The sequence below is a fragment of the Brassica napus genome, chromosome A5 (assembly GCF_020379485.1).
Source record: "Brassica napus cultivar Da-Ae chromosome A5, Da-Ae, whole genome shotgun sequence".
Classification (NCBI taxonomy): Eukaryota; Viridiplantae; Streptophyta; class Magnoliopsida; order Brassicales; family Brassicaceae; genus Brassica; species Brassica napus.
The window spans coordinates 5,687,768-5,701,943 of record NC_063438.1 but is presented as its reverse complement, the minus strand read 5'-3'; the positions used below and the strand labels follow the sequence as shown (position 1 = coordinate 5,701,943).

General features: G+C 32.1%; 1 protein-coding gene across 1 annotated transcript; it reads left to right on the top strand.

The window, feature by feature from the left end:
• Nucleotides 1–6,739: 6,739 nt before the first annotated feature.
• Nucleotides 6,740–12,088, top strand: LOC106447504 (protein NUCLEAR FUSION DEFECTIVE 4-like). The gene is made up of 3 exons (XM_013889439.3): nt 6,740–10,445; nt 10,853–11,276; nt 11,378–12,088. The coding sequence occupies exons 1-3, from the start codon at nt 9,981–9,983 to the stop codon at nt 12,061–12,063; spliced, it is 1,575 nt and encodes a 524-aa protein (XP_013744893.2). The 5' UTR covers nt 6,740–9,980; the 3' UTR covers nt 12,064–12,088.
• Nucleotides 12,089–14,176: the final 2,088 nt, after the last annotated feature.

The following is a 14,176-nucleotide window of genomic DNA, read 5'->3' as shown; positions in this document are numbered from 1 at the left end:
CCCGCTTTTAATTTTCTATTTATTATTATTAAAAATAGAAAAATAATTTTAGTATATGGACAAATCTTATCTATACGTGTCTATGCAATGCAAACTGAGACTTGACTCTAAACTGGATCGTTCCTTTGGTCACCATCACTAAGTCGCATCAGGTTTGTCATAGTTTGTCTTTACTATCTTACTTTTGTAACTGTGTTTATAGCCGTGAATTTATTCCTTAAAAGTTCTTTTGTTCCAGGGTGCTAAACTATATACTTAACCTTGAATTATGAATGTTTTGGTGTCTATAAACACTCACACAAATAGATTATAGGTAGAGATGTTTTATATGAGCATTGAAGGTCTATATGAAACATCATAATCATGGAAATATAAATTAATACCACTAGAACATTATAACAAAGTTTAGTTACAAAAAAAAAACATTATAACAAAGTGGGTTTCAGTCAGTTTGTTGAATTTTTTTCTTCTCCATTAATTTTAATACTAAACTGGCGTAAATTAATTATGATTGATTGTTAACAATCCAACTAATAGCTGGACGTGTCATAAGAAGAAAACAAGTTACTATTTTGTAATATTATCTTAGGCAAATCACTTTTTAAGCGTTGGGTATATCCGTGTATGTTTTAGCCAAATAGAGACCACAAATTTTTTATGAGGCTGTGACACAATCCTCGTTCCTGGGTTTAGTTAGATGAAATAATTGATTTTTCTTTGCTCACACATCACACTACAAACTTTTAGCAGTTTAATTCTGAGTATTGTTTTTATACTTCTACAACAAAATATATGTAAATAATACGTACATATATGACGTGAACACCCGTGAGTGAATCTGTCATATTTTGTAACTTGTGTATCATGAATGTTCTCATGCATGGTCTACAAAACAAATTAAATTTTTCTTCGGTAATTTTCTGGAAATATTTTAAAGTTAAACAATGTTTAAAATAAGCAAAAATAAATTATCAAAACTATGCATCAGAAGTTTTTTTTTTTGTAAAAAAAAAGGGTTAAACCCGGGTCTATTGAAGACACAGACCTAACCCCCGGGTGGAGGTACAGCCTACGGATAGACCCTCTCCTGGGCATTCAAATGAACCGAAAGCAATAGCCCATATCCGTGTGGCCAGCGGAGTTCGAACCAGGGTTCGCCGTATTAGGTTTAATCCCTCAAGCGCCACTGGACTACCACCACTGATTATGCATCAGAAGTTCAGAACCAGATCAAGCATCATGTCTAGATTTTGGAACGGGACAGACTTGTACTTTTGTTTGGTACATGACAAATAACTGCAAATTGCCACACAAAACTACATGGTCGAGCCAGTTTCAGCTATGAAAAAGTTAAATCTTTTTAATGAAATGAGTTTGTTTGAATCGATCACAATATGTAATCTACTTATTCTTGCTCTTTCAGGCCTTTGAACAAGCGGTAGGTTCGAATATTCTAAACTTTAAATGTAGGAACTATATAATAATTTGTTGATAACTTGGCTAGATTTTGAAGTAAGGTAAGAAGAATTAATATACGGGAAGTTGGAAACAATACTTTCTGTGTGTTTTACTGAAAAAGGAATCTAGACGTCTGCGTGTACAGACACATCAAGCTCCGTTGCTTTCGGCCCACGCGTAGTGTTTTAATATTTTGGCACTGTATACAAATACTATTCTAACGTTAGTGGTAGTTTAAAATTTATAATTTCTTTTATTAACATGGAAACAAAGTGAAGGTGTTTTCTTTTGTAAAAAATGCAAAGTGAAGGTGTTGCACCAAAAAAGAAAACAAAGTGAACGTGATTTCACTTTTTAATGAGAAGATCAAATAAAAATTTAAATTTATAAAAGCCATAAACAAACCTCTAACCACTAGGGAATGATAGGTTGCATTCATATAGAATTTAGAGGTCAAACTACAATGACTTGTTTGTAATACATTAGAACATTTTTAATGTAAAATTCTTTTTTTTTCAAAGTAGAATAATTTTATAATGGAGTTGTAGTTCTAATCATACTCTATCTTAGAAAGAAAATGATGTAATGAACAAAAAATAATATATTACTTTATTTATAAAATAAATCTACTTTTACAAAATATTGTAGAAAATAGAATAGGATTAAAAGAATTTTTACTTTAAACTATGTTTAGAATAAGAAACTGAGTGGAGTTTAAAATACTCTTCGAGATGCAAGAAAATGAGATGGAATCATTTATACCTTTTCGGGGGATTTGTCTTAAAAGACTAACAATAACAAAATCATAATCATGCAAAATATAACAAAAAGTCATGAAATTACAAATAGTTAGAAGTATAAAGATTAGCTCAAAGCAAGCAGAACATTAATCAACTAAACACCAAACAAATACAAAGCAATATTAAGATAATGAAAGGATTTAATCAGGCTGGAAAGTACTAGGCATTAGGGGTCTATCATAAAGATTAATTAATAAACTCATTTTATACAAAGCATAAACTAGGTGGTTAACTTGAAAGTCAACCAGTGACAACTTAAGGAAGACTTTTGATCATAAATATATAGGCGCAAAATGAATAAATACGGAGCATAAACTAGCTATTCTGTATTTATTTATTTTACGCCTATATATTTATAATCAAATTTTTTTTTTTGAGTTGTCATTAGTTGACTTCCAAATTAAACACGTATGTTTAGATTTGCTGTATTTGAAAGAAAAAAAAACAAAGAGGGATTAGGCCAAAAGATTAATGTTAATTGCAAAAAGTTAAAGTTCATATATTCCACAAAACTGTAAACCTCAGGGTTGTTATACTATGTTGAATGAACCAGTTTTTAATAGGCCTGGGCATTCGGATCTTCGGGTCGGGTTCGGGTCGGTTCTTTTCGGGTCCGGGTCTTTCGGGTCTAGAAAATTTATACCCAATAGGTACTTGAGAGGATTTCGGTTCGGATTCGGGTCGGTTCCTACCGGGTCCGGGTCGGTTTGGGTCTAAAAATAAAAAACCTGCAAAAGAACCTGTTATTTTCGGATCACATCCGGTTCCGGTTCAGGTACAGGTTTTTCGGGTTTTTTTCGGTTCGGTTCCATGAGTTTCAGATATTTTTCAGTAGTTCTTGTAACATTTAACCTGAAACCCGAAATCTTTACCCATGTAAACCTGTTTACGAAGCATTGAAAACCAAATAGCCATAATTTCATATCAAACTTATATGTTTTTGCAAACAATTTAACCACACAAAAGTACTAAATAACATAAATCTTATGAAGTTTCAATCCAAAAACAAAAGAAAATAGAAAACAACAACTTCATCACGTCTTCTCCCAAGTTTCTTTGCTTCAAAATCAAGTTGAACAATGAACAAAAGTCAAATCACAAAACAACAAAACAAAACTCAAAAATCAAAAGAATCAAACAAACGTAACTTAGTCATCAAGTGAATCATCGAGCAAGACAAAAACGAAACGAAACCATTATCAAAAATAAAAAAGTGGAGACTACCACAAAATTAAGAAACTTGGGTTTAGATTAAGGAATTATCACAAAATTATTTTGAGAAGTCTCAGAAAGTAGAGAAGAAGAAATTAGATGAGTATGATTTAGGTCTTCCAGTTTGATTGATAAGTTTTTTTAGGTTTTGTTCAAGATTGAAGGCTGTTTGGGGGAGTGGAAACGACTGCAGGAGCCGAGGAGATACCGAGGTTTGAGACAAAACATTAAGTGACGTGCTGTAACTTGAAGTCTTGAAGCACGCCTATTTGTGTTTTTTCAAATCCATTAATACCCGTTCGGGTATCGGGTCTTACCCGGATCCGAACCTGAACCCACGGGTCTATGAATAAAATATCCAACAGGTTAATCTACACATACTTGTACCTGTACCTGGACCTGTGATTTCGGGTCAGTTCCGGTTCGGGTTTTCGGGTCCAGGTTAAAATGCCCAGGCCTACTTTTTAACACTGATCTCTTTAATGGAATTGTTAGATAACTCTTTATTGATGAAATGTATTATTACTCTGATGGTTATCAAAAAAGTTAGCGGCACCAAGTATACTACCACACTTTCTAACTATTGCACTATCATTTGCTGTCTTGTACAGTGTCATAAATCCAATCATACAAATCCATCTATTTTTTGTGTAGGAGTACAAGAAGAAAACAATACAAACATACTTGTATTTTGGGGAAAAAGACTTTGGGATCTGAGAACCAGCGGAGCCCCCGTAGGCCATACTTTCCAGATCTATCTTGAAATGCGAATATTCTCCTATGAAATTTTAAATTCTCTGGTGGAGTAATCATTTCAATGAATCAAATGGATTGGAAAGCAATATTATTTATTTATAGTGGAGGTAAGCTTATAATCATAAATCTTGCGACAAAAGCTCTTTTTTTTTCCTGTTACTCCTGCACAGATGTAAGTATTTTTGTTTTTCTTTAAATCGCGGAGATTTCAAAAGTTTTCTATGCCTAAAAAAAATTAATCTTATGAAACCTTGTATTTGGCTACGCGTAGACGATTAAATCTATTTAAAGCACGGCTAGAAAACCAATGTTATTCGAAGCCATGGCAAAAACACCAAATAGAGTCTCTTTACCACTAGGCCAAAACGACTTGATTCTTATATTTAAGATGTCAAGTTTAAATATCTTGACAAAAAAAAAGATGTCAAGTCTAAATGTAAGTAGTTAGCAAAAAAGGTCAAAACTATTGTCACAAGATTTATAATACAATAATTTGTACTTGTTCTTTCATTCTAAGATGTTGTCAAGTCTAAATATACGTCGTAGGGTCTAAGTTCCATTCTTAGATGTTGTCAAGTCTAAATATATGTAGTAGGGTCTAAGGACATTTCCAATGACACTCTATTTTTTCTTCTATAATTTACATTAAAGTATAGTAATTTTATTATAATGTAACTTTTATTCCAATAGTGTTACCCTATAATAGAGTTACTCTATTATATAGTAAAATATAGATGAATATCATATTTTACTCTATATTTGGAGTGAAAAAATAACATTTTTCTATTATAGAATAACACCATTGGTGCAAAAGTTACATTGAGTTACTCTATTTTAGTGTAAATAATATTTTAGTGTAAATTATAGAGAAAAAAAAATAGAGTCTCATTAGTGATGGTCTAAAAAACGAATGCTAAAATTATTTTCATATATATGGGAAGAATTATTAATATATATATATATATAAATATATATATGTGTGTGTGCGCGACCACATACATGCGTGTACGTATGAATTGACGTAGGAAAATATAAACATGGTATCTTGTGAAGGGATATGTAGCTGTTTAGTTATATACTGTGAAATTATGGTGGTGTGCTGGCTACGGAACGAATCACAAATTAACGGGCTTATCCTGATTTTTCGTTGCTTACTGTTTTGGCTAATCTAAAACGTACGTAAATGTCACATGGAAATCTAATAAAGTTAGATGACTTTGTAAATTTATTTTCGTGAGTAAACGGCACCTTGGCCAATGGCTGATGTTTCGGTTAGGTTCCTGTCTTCTTGAACCTTGTATTTTAAGCAAGCTATATTTGGATAGTCTAATAGGAATCTTGCAAATATATATGACTACTACAGAAGAATTCGTATATACTTTAGGTTACACTTCTTATATTCGTGTTGATGACTTTGAGTTTAGTTTCCTTTGTACAAATTTAATAACTAATTTTGTTACATTTGTCCAAATAATCTTGATATGCTATATAATAGTGTTCTTATGGAATCTTTCACTGATAGATTTAACAACTAACTAGCAACAGTGCCATCTCCTCCATGTAACAAGAATTCATTACACATGCCGTTAAATGACCTAAAACAAACTCAACATGGACCCATACGGCGGGAAAAGTGCCAATTTCGACTCCAACAATTTAGGTCGTGCCAAATACGATCTGAACAATTGATCAGTGCCAAATACGATCTCAACTTAATTATAATTAGAAAAAACTACCCAAATTTCTTAAAACGTGCTTAAATCGATATTGACTATAACAGAAGTTAGTCAATCGTTAACAAGATAAAACGACGTCGTTTTGATATACGAGGAAAAGTGCCAATTTCGATCCAACACTCTCGGTCGTGCCAAATAGAACCCGGACAAATGGCCAGTGCCAAAACCGATCTCAACTTAATTATAATTTAAGAAAAACTACCTGAACTTCTTAAAACGTGCATAAATCTACATTGACTCAAACATAAGTTAGTCAACCGTTAACAAGATAAGACGACATCGTTTTAATATAAATATATTCATTCTAGGACTCAAACCGTATTGTGATACCCTTTTAAAGGGGCACACTAACAACTAGATAAAAGTAACTTTTTGAAAAATTATTACCAATTTAAAATTATATAATCTACTATTCTTCTTCATCTTATCGAATTCAAAATTCTGGTGATAATTTTTTCTGATTTATATAAATACGTTAACATGTTTTTATTTATCATATCTTTAAACTCATATCTTACTAAAATATAAATAATAAAATATTTATTATTATACAATCTTAAATATACTTAAAACTTTGAATTTATTTATAGAATTTTCTTATATAAATTATTTTAAATTTTTAAATTTAAGTGGAATTTTTTTTATTTTTCAAAGTTAATATTATATATTTTTGATATTTTGTTCAAAAATGTTAAGAGTCCTTTTACCTTTCTTTCACTAAGATATCTTGTACAAAATATTAGACATATTAAAAATAACTAAAATATATAAAAGCAATCACCAAAGTTTTAAATTGGATATGATGAAGAAGAATAATCGTTTATATAATGGGAAATTTCAATTTGTAATAATATTTCAAAAGATTACTTTAGTCTAGTTGTTAGTGTGCTCCTTTAAAAAGGTATCCCGGCATGGGTTTGAGTCCCAGAATGAACATATTTTTTAAAAATATATATATATCAAAATGACGTCGTCTTATCTTGTTAGCGGTTGACTGATTTTTGTTAGTCAATCTAGATTATGCACGTTTTAAGAAGTTTGGGTAGTTTTTCTTAAATTATAATTGAGTTGAGATTGTTTTTGGCACTGACCATTTGTTCCGGTCCTATTTGGCAAGACTGAAATTGTTGGGGTCGAAATTGACACTTTTGCTCATATATCAAAACGACGTCGTTTTATCTTGTTAATAGTTGACTAACTTATGTTAGATTCAATATAGATTTAAGCATGTATTAAAAGTTCGGATAATTTTTTTGAATTAAAATTGAGTTAAAGTCGTATTTGGCACCGATTAATTGTTCGGGTCATATTTGGCACGACCGAAATTGTTGGGGTCGAAATTGACACTTTTGCTCGTATATCAAAACGACGTCGTTTTATCTTGTTAATAGTTGACTAACTTATGTTAGATTCAATGTAGATTTAAGCTTGTATTAAAAGTTCGGATAATTTTTTTGAATTAAAATTGAGTTAAAGTCGTATTTGGCACCGATTAATTGTTCGGGTCATATTTGGCACGACCGAAATTGTTGGGGTCGAAATTGACATTTTTCCCCCATACAGCCCACACGGTTTGAGAAGCAAATGAAACTACATGGGAAGTATCTAGATGTAATTTAGCAGTCCATCGAGTCTTTGATTCATTTCAAGCTAGATCCGAAACTGAATGAGCTAATTAATGGTTTTGGTTGTGGATTAGATGTGCACAATATCTGTTTATATTTGGTACAAATATATAACCATGTAAACGTTTTAAATACATAGGAAAAAGACCACATGCATATTATCGTGGAAATTTTAAAAAGTTCGTGTGTTCAAATAATTGTGAATTACATAGGTAGATAATGACTAAGTCATGTTTATCTCTAATTTACATCTTTATCTCTATATTTGCTGACCTAATTTGGTTTCAGCCATTCGCTAGCGTTGTTCAGACAAGCTAATGACTAAGTCATGTTTATCTCTATATTTGCTGACCTAATTTGGTTTCAGCCATTCGCCTAGCGTTGTTCGGACAAGCTACATACATGTATATGTGGTATTTTACAATATTCCAAAACTTCATATAAAATAGTTTAATTAAAAATGCAGAGTTAAAATATTATGTATATTTTTAGTACTCCGTTACAAAGTAATTTATAACAATCCAACTAGTAGTAAAAAGACATCATATAAAACTTGCAAACATTTTATATTAAAAAAAAAACTTTTAAAAGCAATTTATATTTTAAGACGGAAACAATAATGTGTCAGAGAAATGATTAACCAAGTCATATGCAGATATGCCAAAACAATTGTTTACAAAATCATCACGTTTCTAAATTCATGTATATTATACTCAATTAATTACTCTTTGCACTTGTACAGTTGTTTTCAGATTTAGTTTTGAGTTTATTCCAACTTGATTTAAGTTTCTCCTTTCAAGGTTAAGTGGCTTTGGTCCCAGCTCCTTTATGAGTTTGATATTGGTTTAGTTAGGTTTTAGGGTCTGAATAGTAACCGCATATTTGGTAATATAAGCGGAAGAAAATTGAAGTGCAGTACGGTTCAATTGCGGTTCATGCGGTTTACGGGACAAATGCGGTTTTAATAGAAAAATAGTATTATTTTGATAGAAAAAATGCGGTTTTGATATAAAAAATATGGTTTGATAAAAAAAGTAATATAAATAAATATATTAATATAACTAAAAAATGAAACTTGTTTATTTAGTGATAAATATAAAATATAATTTTGATAAAAATGTGGCTGTTAGTTTATGTATTTTATATAAATTATTTATTAAGTTATTTATTTTATACGGCACATTCTTATTCGATAAATTTTATAGCAAACAAAATGTTCAGTTTATAAATGATATTTTTAAATATTTTATGAGAAATTGCTTAAATTACCACATTTTAGTACAACTTTCCGTGTTACCTTAGCTACATTTACCTTTAGTTAAAAAAATAAATAGACACTTATAACCATAAAGTTAAGTAATATAGATTTAGAGTTTTGATTTGAGAGGTAAGGTTTTGGAAGGTGGTGAACTTGATCGGGTAAAGTTAAAAAAAAAATCTTGTTAAATCTAATTTGCAAAAAAAAAAGACATTTAACACATTCCTCGTTTTGGTGAATTTGATCGCGTTTGATCAATTTTTTGTTTAATTAATATACGGTTTTTAACATAACATAACATGTAACCGGGTAAAAAAACGAGTCACAGTTTAACAGATCTATCTGGTCAAGTTTCAAAACACTAGTCAAAATTAAATATACTAATATTTTATGTATAAATTAATGGATATGATTTTTAAAACAAATATGAGGAATAATATTTGATTGGTAAAATTAAAAATTGTTATTTGAATTAAATCATAAATAACATGTTTACAACTACATTTATAGCATAATAGTTACTTTCAAATATGTGCTAGTTGCGACGCTTTCAAAAATAAAAATAGCAAATTAATTTTCAGAAGACAATAATTGTTTTTTTTTCTCTTGAACATAAATGCCTTGTACACAAAACAATATTCTCTTCTCTTGAACATAGTGAGTATTTGTCAAATACGATAGGCAATAGGTGTTAGTGCGGTTTTAATCAATTATCAACTACGTAAGAGGTAAATTTAACATTCGCGTTTTTGCTTTTTCATTTTTAAAAACCGCACACCTTTCTGAAAATTTGTTGATTGGTGATCGTTTTTGACAATACCGCTTTAAAATACGCACTTCACATTTCACCATTTGTTACCTGAAAAAAAAAAATTGATGCAAAACAATTATTTGTGCCGTCTAGAAATTTCCCGGTCGGATTAAGTTGGGTTTTAGTAAGCGTGCAAGTAAAGTTACTCCGACAATAAGAACTCTTGTTTTTACTGCTTGGTGCAGTCCGGTCTACTTTGGTCTAACCGAACCAATTGAGAATACACATAGTGATCATAGTAGAAGCTTTTATGTTTAGAGTTGACTTTAATTTCATTTTAAGACAACATACCATCATTTTGATCGGTTCAAAAAAGTGGGAAAGATGGAGATCGCAAACACAAAATGGGTGGCTGCGACGGCGAGCATGTGGATAGAGAGCTTCATTGGAGCAAGCTACACATTTGGAATCTACTCTTCTCTCCTCAAGTCATCCCAATCTTATGACCAATCTACACTTGACACCGTCTCCGTCTACAAAGACATCGGGGCAAACGCAGGCATCCTCTCCGGCCTTTTTTACACGGCGGTTGCAAGCGGCAGAAGCGGTAACGGTCGCTTCTTTAGTGGGCCATGGCTGGTTATATTTGTTGGGCTGCTCCAATGGTTCGTGGGGTATGGTTTCATATGGATGGCTGCATCCGGAGTGGTCGAACCGCCTCCGGTGGCTGTGATGTGTTTGTTCATGTTCTTCGCCGGTCATTGTCAGCCTTTCTTTAATACGGCGATTGTTGTCACCGCCATCCGTAACTTCTCCGACTATGGAGGGACCGCCGTTGGTATTATGAAGGTAGGACAATTATTAACGTTTATGACTAGCAGAATAAAATAAGTAGTAGTATTCATTGGTTTACTATTGATACATGATATTGAACAGGTATGCTAATGTTATTATATTAGAAAAAAGCGAAAAATATAGAACTTTCGTTCCTTTTTAAATACTAACGTTACTAGCTGGATAAAGGAACAAGTAGATATATCAAATGATGATCTTTCTACGACCGATCTATATTCATATATATAGAGTTACACAATGTAATTACTAATCCATACTATACAAAGGGTTTTGATCAATGATCAATGGATATATAAAATATATTAGTTACTATGGTAAGAACAAATATATTGATGAGTTTTGTACCCTTAAGGAAATTGAATCACATAATAATTATGTGTTATGTTTTAACTTAATTTTAGGGTTATCTTGGGCTAAGTAGAGCAATTCTTGTTCAAATGTACCACATTTTCTGTGAAGGTGACCCAGCGAATTACCTTCTTCTCTTGGCCGTAGTTCCATCAATTTTCATTTTGACAATGATGCCCTTCGTAAGGGCGTACGACACAGTCGTCCCTGGCCACAAGAAATACTTGAACGGTCTCTCCTCCATCTCCTTGATCGTTGCCACCTATCTTATGGTCGTCATATTGGTTGAAAATGTTATCGGAATGCCAAGGTCCATGAAAATATGCTCTTTCACTCTTTTAGTTCTCTTGCTCGTCTCTCCTCTCTTGGTCACAGTTAGAGCACATCGTGAAGAGAAAGAGAGACTCCTGTCTTTGGATTTTCCGGTTACCGAGAGATCTACCTTGCTTGACACTCCTAAGCCCAACACTTCGAATGGTAAGGATTAGTTTTGGTTCTGATGTAGTGGCAAATGATATGTTAGTTTTTTTTTGTTAGTGATTGACTGATTGTCCTAATACATTTCAATTAACGGACAGATGTTGATGTTGTCATGACCAATGACATGAACGTCCTGGAAGCAATACGTACAATCAACTTCTGGCTTCTATTCCTGGCGATGATATGTGGAATGGGATCAGGGCTCGCCACGATAAACAACATCAGACAGGTGGGCGAGTCACTTCGCTACTCTACGGTTCAGCTCAATTCTTTGGTGTCTCTTTGGAGCATATGGAGCTTCCTAGGCCGGTTTGGGGCAGGTTACATCTCAGACGCATATTTACATAGTCATGGCTGGCCAAGACCGGCTTTCATAACCATAAGTCTAGTCATAATGGCTTTAGGTCATATTGTCATGGCCTCTGGTTTACTAGGAAGCCTATATATCGGTTCCTTGTTGGTTGGGTTAGCGTACGGCTCACAATGGGCACTCATGCCGACTATAACCTCTGAAATATTTGGGATTCTTCATATGGGAACTATATTCTATACAATTGGGATAGCTAGTCCCGTAGGTTCTTATATTTTCTCAGTGAAGGTAATAGGCTACTTTTACGACAAGGTAGCTTCTGCGGATCATTCTTGTTATGGGAGTCACTGTTTTAGGACTTCATTTGTGATAATGGCGATCATGTCAGTGCTTGGATCTCTTATTTCTTTTGTGTTGTTCCTCCGCACAAAGAAGTTTTATGCAACGCTTGTGGCCAAGAGGATCTTGAAGTGATTAATTCTTGAAGCTAGGGTCTGGACTCTGGATTGTGACTATTTTTTGGCATTTTCCCTTACATTTCAAAGATCATTTTAAAAATGTGTGTTATGGATTGTTTGGAAGCAATCAAAAGGTGAGTAATAATCAGAAGAATGATCATCTATAACCTTACAAATTACATCAACAGCCATTTGATAAACTTAGAGATTATTATTCAATTAAAATATAGGGTTAAACTAATTTGTGCTTACTAAATATTTTTCAGTTCTGCATACATTTTAATTTCCAATAAGCTGAATTATTTTACGTGCGAATTAATTATCTAGTTAATTATGTGTTTGCCTGTCGTAATGCTGGTTATATAATACAATAGTCAGGCCTGACAATTATACAACTCAGCTTGTCTAATAAACGTGTCCAGAGAGTCAGGAGCTCAAGGCTAATAATACCCTTTAGATCTCGCAAGAGTAGTATATCAACTAAACAGCTTGATTGTAAAATTAATTCTTTTATTCAGTCTCGACGATCACGATGTCCAAAGAACAATTGAACACTTCTTATCTTCATTCAACTTCCAATTTTTTTACATCATCCAGAGCTGAGATTTCCTTATACAACAGTTGGGTAGTGTAAAGCAAAATTGATAGAGAGATATGGACAGTGTAAACACGTTGTAGACTCTCAGTTTGATGTATAAAATAGTTGTCGGTTTTACATTATTCAATAACTAATAGGAGAGAGTAAAAAAAAATATGGAACAGTAAATACGTTGTAAACTCTAGGCCTCCGGTTTACGACACAGCCTCTATTTTAGATCTGTTTTTTATCGGTATGCGTTGTGAACAAACACGAACAATCATAAAGAAATCAAAATCAATTAAAGAGCAAATATGATTGAAAAAAAATATGATTGAAGTAAAACCTGTTTATAATTTTATATATATATATATATATATATATATATATATATATATATATATATATGAACAAATCATTTACAAACTATTAAATCCGTATTTATATAACCTCAAAATTCGATATTCATTTTCTATTTAAGAAAACTTTTTAATTAAAAAAAAAAACTTTTAATTCTACTAGTGATAGTTTTTCTAATCTTGACCTTAAATATTATACAGTACCAACAAATGTGACAGGAACACTCTGATTTAAGTCACTTCAAAATCATTAGTATAACATAGTGCTGCTCCCAGTGGTTGATCAAGGCGACAATCACATCATTAGACATTTGATTTACTTCACGATTTCAATCGCGAGTCCCATCGAATCGCATTTTCTTTCGGTGAAAATGATAGGTTACTTCTGTGACAAGGTAGCTTATGAGGATGACAATGTTTGAAGGCATCGTTTAAAAGATCATTGGCGTCTGTGTTCTCTTTGGTTGCTTGTAGAATGTATAATGGGTTTTGTTAACGCGTTTTTAATGGGTTTAAAAAAAAAAAATATCCATTTACACCTATTTAGGGCCTGACAGGTTCAAACGCAGCGGTTGCGGTTACGGGAGTTTGCGGATGCGGGTGGTTGCGGTTTCTAGCGGTTTTAAGAGATTTGTACGACTAGTACTGCGGTTAAAAATTAGTGCGTTTACAGGTGACTTATGACTGGTTAACTACCAAATGCGGTAACAATCAAATAATAAATTAATAATATTTACATTTAATATAATTATAAAAATATCAAAAATTAGAAAATTATAATAAATATAAAATTTATATTTAGAAAGTTATAATTTTAATTTTTGAAAATTTATTGAAATTTTTTTATTATAAAATTTTATAATATTAATTGAAATATAATAGATATATTTTTATATTTTCATAATTTCAATTTAAAATTTTTTATTAAATATTTTTACTTTTGTATATATATTGTTTTAAATAAAGAAAAAATTTTTACCCTCCCGCAACCGCCCGCAACCGCAAACGCTAGCTAGAGCCAGCTTTTGAATTTATGAGATTCATAGCGGTTTGAAGCGGTTTAGAGCGATTTGAGTGATTGTTGTAAACCACCAACAACCGCTATCAACCGCAAAAGCTGCGTTTGCGAGTGGTAGCGGGAAAACCAGTCGCCCCCTTAGTTAAATGACTTTTAAATAGATAGTTTTGTTAAG

Coding starts and splice junctions, on each gene's coding strand:
- LOC106447504 (XM_013889439.3), top strand. CDS start 9,981: ATGGAGATCGCAAACACAAAATGGGTGGCTGCGACGGCGAGCATGTGG. Junction 10,446..10,852: donor CCGCCGTTGGTATTATGAAG/GTAGGACAATTA, acceptor ACTTAATTTTAG/GGTTATCTTGGGCTAAGTAG. Junction 11,277..11,377: donor TAAGCCCAACACTTCGAATG/GTAAGGATTAGT, acceptor ATTAACGGACAG/ATGTTGATGTTGTCATGACC.